Consider the following 8485-nt stretch of genomic DNA (forward strand, 5'->3'; position numbering starts at 1 on the left):
TAAAAGAACTGTCTGCATGTGTATCCTTAGGAAAAAAAAACAAGAAAAACATTATTTTTTATCAATTATATTGAACATAGAGACTTGAAAATCTACTGGGTCAGCGGAGTGAATTTGGAGCCTTTTATGCCTTGCTTAATGTTGACTGCATGATGGGATGTTGTTGAGGTAAAAAAAAAAAATACATATTTGAATTTTATTTATTATGTAATGTGTTTTTCTTAGGACTGAGCCTGACTCATGAATATTCAACTATTAGTTCCCTTTTTTCCCCATATAGAGTTTGAGAGTTTGAACAGGGTTCAGCAGACATTTAGCGCAACAGTGACACTCATGTAATTTAGTAAAAAAAGCTAACTATGCAAACCACGGATCGGAAATGTGCAACATTTTTTGTCATTGATATCAAACAAAAGCCAAAGGCCAGGCAAAATCTCTTCCTCCCGATGTGAAAGCAGGGAGCGCTCCTTTTACAGCTAAATCTGGGGACCAATACGTCCCCAGAAGTACACTGCACACTGACTGACAAAGAATTAAACAAAACAAAACATAACTGCTGGACTCAGTCGACAACGGGCTCTCAGACTGATGATCTGAATTTCTGACTTACAGGGGGCAGCCCTACTCTTTTTTTTTGTCTTGTGTATGTTTGTATAATGATAGTAATAGTTATGTATCATTTATGGTTCTTGAAAATCTTAAGTGTAATAAGAAAATAATGACAAAGAAATAAGATAAGAAATAATAATATATATAATATAATATAATATAATAATAAAATAAGCTTAAATAAAATCAAACAGTAAAACACAGTGCAGTGCAAAGTATGAATAAAAAGTCCCAAGTTTTTAACCTAATGAAATGCAGTGGCAAACAGATGCTTTAAGAACCAATTTAAAAGAAAAGAGCTGTAACAGATCTCAAGTTGAGAGTTTGTCCTGGTTATGTGGTGCGTAAGAACAGAACGCTGCTTCTCTGTGTTTAGTTTTGACTCTGGGGACAGTGAGAAGACCTGTCCCCAGATGATTTGAGAGGTTTGGACGGTTCATATCGGAGCAATAGATCAGAAATATATTCTGGACCTAAAACATTCAGTACTTTATAAACCAAAAGCTACATTTTAAAATGAAGTCTTTGACAAAAGCCAGTGTAAAGGTCTGAAAATTGAAGAGATGCGACTCAGCAGCAGCAGCAGCTGTGTGATAGTAAAGACAGCACAGTAGCTGAGTCTACTGAAGCTAATCACATGTAGAAGTTTCTTAAACAAAAGTCTATAAATTCTTGGTGTCATGTTAAGGTGACATAAGGCTAATTTTTGTTTTTGTCTTAATGTGGATGTTAAAATTTAAGTGACAACACCAAGATTTCTGGCCTGCAGCTTGAAACAAAGAATTCAATGGAGGAGCAACATGTTCAAAAGAAGCAAGACATCTGTTTGCACAAGAAAGAATTATAGAAACTAAGGTGTCACCTCCACCTCTTTTCTTACGCTCTCTAGCTTTGCTCATAAAAAAGACTTGTCATGCACTGACTCAATAAGAGCTGCTGCACTATCGTCTCAGTCCAGCCAAGTTTCAGTTCATAATAATTGTGCTTGAATCGTCGATTAAAAATAATTTGCCTGCCAAAGACCTGATGTTTAATAAAGCCAAATTCAGTATGTAAAAAGCACTCTTTTCCAATTAAATGTTTTTTTTTTTTTTGTGACTGAGGGCTGAAGACGGACTGCGGGTGACAAGGAATTCATATCAAATTTTATACATTTGCATAATTATTTGAGTGCATCTTGTTCGTGCACGAGTACTGCTACTACTGATCAAAACACGACCGGGAACATGAAGAGCGATAGCAAGGGCCCTTGCGCGAGGCAGAAGGTCCATACTGAACACGAAAAAGAGGCACACTGGGCAAAGTACAAGTGGGGCAAGGACTCATTTCTGAGTATCTCTCACTTTAATTTTCAATCTTTCTTCAAGCATTTAAAACACCACTAATTACCCATGCGTCAACCCCTCCATGTTGCACAGATGCTTGAAATGAGCAGGGAAACATTAAAAACAAGATGCAGGTGAAAGGTGTGAGGATGAGAAAGAAGGAGGTGAGGTGGAGATTTACTCACTTGGCAGTCCTGAAGCGCTGACACAGTTTCTCTACCAGAGACTCGGTCTGCCTCTCCTTGGTAATGTAGGAGAATAGCTGTCTGAAAACACACAAACACACAATACAGCATCTAAACAAAGCTCTCAAAATAGCAAAGCTGTCAACGTTTCCATCGAAAGCTCCTGAAACAAGTCACGATTTTTTCCCTGGGCCTGCCGAGTCCTGCCTGGTGTGGACGAATCCTCAGTAGACGAGGGCTGCAAATGACACTTAGGACACATACTGAAGAGCCGTGACACTCACTTCATGATGGTGTTGAAGTCCTCAGAGGTCATGCCTCTCTCTGGGTCAGACAGGCGGCTGATGATATCTGGGAGCAGGTTGTAGATCGCATTGTCCTGATGGGTAACACCAAGAGTTAAAAACCCTCCCAATTATTCAGGCTCCATTAAGGGCTCTGGATATGTGTATGTGCATGTGCATGTGTGTGTGTACCTTGGAGGCCAGCTCGTTGAAGAAGTTCAGGGCCAGGCTTGTGATGTGAGGCTCTGGGTCAATTAGCAGCACAGCCACCTCGCTGACTTGACCTTTGACCTTGAGCACATCCTTAAGCACCAACTGAGTTAGAACTGTCACAGCTGTCTGCCTCACTGAAGGAACCTCGTCGCTGAGCCTAGAGGAGGAGAGGATGTAAATTACTGGCTGATTAATGTCAGATCTCTTCAGGCTGACCTGATGATGAGACGAGAACTATTTCCTCACTCAGTTTCTTACTATGAGTGACAGCGTCCTTCATGAACAGGTTTTTTGTTGTCAAACTCAAACTTTGATTTTTGCTTTTGTATACTGTGTGTACTATACTTAACCATACTATACCATCATACATTTGATATTCTGTTATACTGCTGTACTATAGTATATTATTACTACTATTACATGGCACCTTAGACTATATCTTATACTTCATATTATAATTATGTTAGACTATCTTACTACATCAAATACTAGATTATATTTTGTTGTATTAATACAGACAACATGAAATATCACAACTTAATCACAGGATATACTATTCTGGTGTTTGCTGTTTAAATGTTAACTTGACTTGCTGCTCTTCACTTACTGATATTAATCATACTGTGTCACTTCACCTTGTAACTTTAGGCCCTATCTTACACCCAGCTAAAATCAGGGCACTGTGCAGCACAACGGTTGTTGTCATGTTCACAGCCAGTGCTGTCGTTGCGTAAGTAACAAATGTATTTGTGCCCATCTGTTTGCCCATGGGTGAGTAGGTCTAAAAATGAGGTGCAGTCAGGCACACTGGTGGCGATTACGTTTTTTGAGGCACCAGAATGCAACTGCACCCCTGACCGACAAAAACCTGGTCTAAAGTCAGACTGGTGCTGTATCATTGCACTATTTAAAGGGTGCATCATACATAGGTGGGCTCACAACGTGCATGCACAAACAGTGATACTAGGATGGGTCGCAAATGGGTGAAATAATACACAAATGACGAAGAAAATATTAATTATATTCTCTAAAATGTGAATATAACAGAGCTGTGGAGTTGCTGCACCGACTCCCCATTAAGAGACATGCTGTGCGCATTTACGCACGAGAAGCAGCATGACACCACTGATGATTTTAGAAGCTAAAAGTTTAATTCAGTTTCTTCTGTCAAGTTCATAACTACACTTTTAAGTTTGGTATTTAAATGTCCCATGATATTTGCTGCAGTGACTTTACTGCTCTCATTGGATTATACTCGGTAGAAAACAGCTTGAGTCTCTTATTTGCTGCATCTGCTGTGTAAAATAGCAGTGCGCCATGTGCAGGCGCACCTGGCTTTTAAAAAGGAGGAGTTGACTTTTTGATCGGTTGAATTCATGTTGTGTCCAAATACACCAATGATTAACTAAGGGACTAAATACAACCCCTTTGCCATTTGTGCCTTTCTTTGTGTTCAGACTATACACCATTTAATTTGCACAAGAGCAGTTGGACACGCCCTGGATGCACTTGCGCCCTCACTTTAGATCATGCACTACACATCGTTTAAATAGGGCCCTTAGTTTTTAATTCCATTTGTATAGTTCACACTTTTAGTTCTAGTCTTATACTAGTATACCTTTATTTATACTGCTTATTATATTTACTAGTCCATACCCAATGAGTGCACCGTTGCCCACGTACAGTTTCACATGTTGTGTGTTTGGGATACAGGTCATAGGAAATAGCGGATTAAATAGTCAGATGAACCCATTAAGAAGAGCAATGTATTCAGACAGAGTTTTTGTGAATTTGATAGTACGATTGCTTTATTGAAAGTACAGTAGTACCATTGCCAATAGTGGGATAGTTAGTGGGCTAAAACCATACATTAGTAGTTGAGGTAGCACGTTGAAAGGCAGATAGTTAAAGTCATTGCCCTATAGAAGTTCAGTTTTAGTAAGTTTTCCAACTTTTGCCAAGAGGGAACTTTAGATATTGGTCCCTAGATTACGTTCACCGAGTTTCATGCAGATCGGTCAAACTTCCTAGAAAGAGATCGATTTTAAGTGTTCTTCAAAAAAATTCAAAATGGCGGAAAATCTGTATAACCGGAAGTTATGGGTTCTTGAGGCAAATTTGTTCCTCATGAGGAGAGGCATCTCTGTGCAACGTTTCATGTCTCTATGACATACGGGCCATTCAGCCTCTGGGCACCATGAATGTCTGTAATAGTAAACCATTCAATTGTCGTCAAGATATTTCAATCTGAACCAACGTGGTGGACCATCATTGCCAGTCCTGGAGCCAAGCTGCTAGCGTAACTAAAAACGTGGGTGGAGGTAAAAACATTCATGCCACCTGTACATTTGTTATTTCCCAGTCCAAGTCAATCAAGCTTTCTGTACAGACTGGGTTATTAGGCGGAGCGTTAGGGGAACCAAACGACTGTCACAGCCCCGGCTGAACACAATGGGATTGGACAGGCTGTGGCAGGGCAATCTGATGGCTTTCTGAGACCAATTTAGATTCACTCTCACCCAAAATCACAGAACAAAAGAAACTCATTAACCATTTCTCATTTATGCCAGAGAGCAGGACTCCTGGCAGACGATCAGAGACTTGCTCATGGCACATTCACATGCCAATGCAGGAGCTCACAACAGCTATGAACAGGGTAATTAATTCTTAATGCGCTTATCAGGAGGCTCCAGGGCAGCAGCCTACAGAACAGTGGAGGTGTTGGTGTGTGGGAGACAATTAGGGAACGCTATGAAATGCTTATCAGGTAGAAAACACAAGGAGGGCAATGAAGCATTATAAAAGAACAGAATGTTTTACACGTCCGAAACAAGTCGGCGTGAGCATAATCAACCATTATAATTAAAACCACACTTCATCAAACAGAGAAACTTCAGCTTCTAGGTTGGCTATTGGCAAACAGCAACTTTGTGCAGAAGAAAGAGTTAAGTGTTTTTTAAATGAAAGCGTACCTACAAGCGTAAACCCTTGTGGAACCTTTGACTTCACCCGAAATTATTCCCTTCTGCTCAACCAGCCGCTCCGTATAATTACAACACACTAGTCATTGGTTCTAGTCACAATCTGTTACACACTAGTAATTAAGCTGTTCGTTGTCTAAAAAGTACCCTTGTTTGAGGCGGTCCAAGGCTCCACCCCAGTTCATGTGTGGGGGAGGGTTTATCCACTGGCCATTAAGCCCTAGCCAGTTCCCATGGCAACCGCAAAGGTCAGGACACAAAGCAGATATCAGAGTTTGCGAACAAAGATCAACCCAAAGTTAAAAAGTCGTGATGGAAAAAGAGTAAACTTTTCCCATCATGTGGCTCAGTGGAGCATTGTGACAGCAGCAACACTCCAGCGGCAGAGAGAAACAACACACTGAGACGTGGTGGTGGGATCCGGATGAAGTGTACAAGCTGAGGGGGGATGTTGGCTGAGATGGAACGTCATTTACAGTACACCCACTCAACTGAGCCATCAGACGTAGGTTATCCTCGTAATGTTGGGCGGAAAAAAAACAAAACAGATCTACGGATATTGTGATAATGTGCATCTAATTGGAAGAGAGTCAGTTAGCGTGGGGGTGATGATGGGCATGAGCTGCTGCTGTGACAAACTCATTTTATTCTACTGTGCTGGTTTAATTGAACACACATCATTTCATTACCTGGCATAGAGGTTCTGTGTCCAGGGCTCCAAGATATTTGGGAAACGGACGGTGAGGTCTCCCAGGGCTATTATGGCATTTGCCCTGACCACAGGAAGAGTGGAGCGCTCCAGCACCGTGAACATGAGACGGATGTTTTCTTCACACACAGATGGGCTGATGTAACAGATAAAGAAATCACAGCATTAAAAATTATCCCAATAAAAATGACATTTTCCTGAGGATTGGTCAAATATGTAGGGTTGCAACTAATTAATATTTTCAACAATCTGTTGCTTAGTTTATCAATCAAGTCATTTATTAGTTGGTCTTTAAAGTCCCGGAAATTAGGGCGTCTTTAGCTTCTGTACTGTGATGTATTTTCCAGTAAAACAGACTATGTAAGTGGTGCACAATTAAGAGTGATTCAAATCAAATCCGTTACAGTTGACTGACACATCAAAAGGTGGGCGGGCTTAGAGTTTAGCGCAATAGAGAGCTCCTGCAGAGTCCGCTGCTGGGCAGACTGTTGGCTCCACACGCACTCCCTTGCGTGAGATGAATGAATAAGACTTCTGTCACATTGTTTTGGACATGAGGTTTTGCCCACTGATATCAAAATACACATCTCTTCCTATCTCTGTACATATTGCTCTGTTAGCTTCTGCAGCCCACAAACAGTGAAGTGTGAATTTATATGACCGATGTGGCTAGCTATTCGACCAAAGTCTCATTTGATTGGATAAACTTTTGTTAACACCCCTGAGTGCAGAGTAAGTCATCAAGCATTTGAAACAAATTTAAAGAAAGAGGAAAAAAAGCAGGGAGTTCGATGTAAAAATACTCTGTTACTGATTTTTTCCACATATATTTGGCATACAACAAGACATAAATTATACATTGACACAGGATTAAAACTGGGAAAATGCATTTTTCATTTCACAAAGTCTCTAAAATGTCAGACAACAGCAACAAATTTCCCGTCACACATTCAAATTGTTGAACTTGTGTGAACAACAGCACAGAACAGATAATATGTTTAATAGAGAAGACTTAAGATGCCAGCATTTTGGGTTTATCAAAATACTCCCTCCTGTTCAGCCTTCTACAAAAAACTCTCCATTCACAACCTAGCCCCTCCATACCTGTCTGACCTCCTCCACATTGCCACACCCGCTCGCACCTCTTCCTCTACCCACCTCTCCGTTCCCCCCGCCCGCCTGGCTACCATGGGGAGTAGAGCATTCAGCTGCTCTGCTCCCCAGCTCTGGAATTCACTCCCCCTTGACCTCCGCAACACCACATCTGTCAATTTGTTCAAATCCAAACTCAAAACACATCTGTTGCCCATTCCACCTGATCATATGCACTACACTGTTATACTCCTGGTGGGTGGAGTGCGAAAAGCTGTCCAGATTTACTATGAAAGATGTCACATCGCAAGGAGATGAGGACTTTTCTGGCATTGTAATTACTCCTTCTGGAAATGAGTGTTGATGTTATTTATTCATGACTAATGTCATTTTCTCAAGTTTTAATCATTTCATCAACTAGAATGATGAATGTTTGTGTGTTTTGTGTTGTTTTGTCTTGCTCATTGTGTTCTTCTAAATGTTTTTCATCCTCGGGTCTCTTAATGTCGATGAGACTGCCCGATTTAATAAAATTAAATAAATTCGTACACTGGATCATACAAGGTGTGCTGCTTCGCAACCTTGTAAATGAGTCTCTCTCCACCATGTTGATTGCTGACTAGAGGAAAATGAAACATAAGGACATGTCGGTTTTGACCAATGAAAATAGGTTGGAGATGAAGCAAGTGTGCAAAACTTTATTGGGACAAACCTGAAACAATCTGATGTTTGCGTGTTTATATCACAAATAGTTTGGATGTAGTGTAACACAACAGTCCTAAAATAATTACCTCTGTCATGAAGGTGATAATGTCCATGTGAACTGTATTGCCTTGTACAGAGAACAGTTTGTTTTTTTTAGCCTTACCTCATTGATATAAATATATAAAGAACACAGGAATAAGCAGTGTTTTTACCTTATCATCATGTACTGAGAGAGTGCCAGACATGCAGCAGTGGTGAGCTGCGGGTGGGAGTAGCGTCCTGGGGAGCTGCAGACTTTCACCAGCAGGGGAAGGAACGCACACAGCAGGTTCTCCTCTAAATAGACATAAGAGAGGAGGGTGAGGGAAGAGGTTTAAGAAAT

The 8485-nt window shown here is 40.7% G+C and overlaps 1 protein-coding gene across 1 annotated transcript; it reads right to left on the minus strand.

Moving 5' to 3' along the window:
* Nucleotides 1-2099: 2099 nt before the first annotated feature.
* LOC126386926 (condensin complex subunit 1-like) lies at nucleotides 2100-8439 on the minus strand (the record flags this gene model as incomplete). The annotated part of the gene is made up of 5 exons (XM_050039498.1): nucleotides 2100-2200; nucleotides 2404-2498; nucleotides 2596-2773; nucleotides 6287-6442; nucleotides 8316-8439. Coding segments are annotated over 5 exons (638 nt in total), but the record flags the coding sequence as incomplete, so codon positions are not given.
* Nucleotides 8440-8485: the final 46 nt, after the last annotated feature.

The sequence above is a fragment of the Epinephelus moara genome, unplaced genomic scaffold (assembly GCF_006386435.1).
Source record: "Epinephelus moara isolate mb unplaced genomic scaffold, YSFRI_EMoa_1.0 scaffold105, whole genome shotgun sequence".
NCBI classification, from domain to species: domain Eukaryota; kingdom Metazoa; phylum Chordata; class Actinopteri; order Perciformes; family Serranidae; genus Epinephelus; species Epinephelus moara.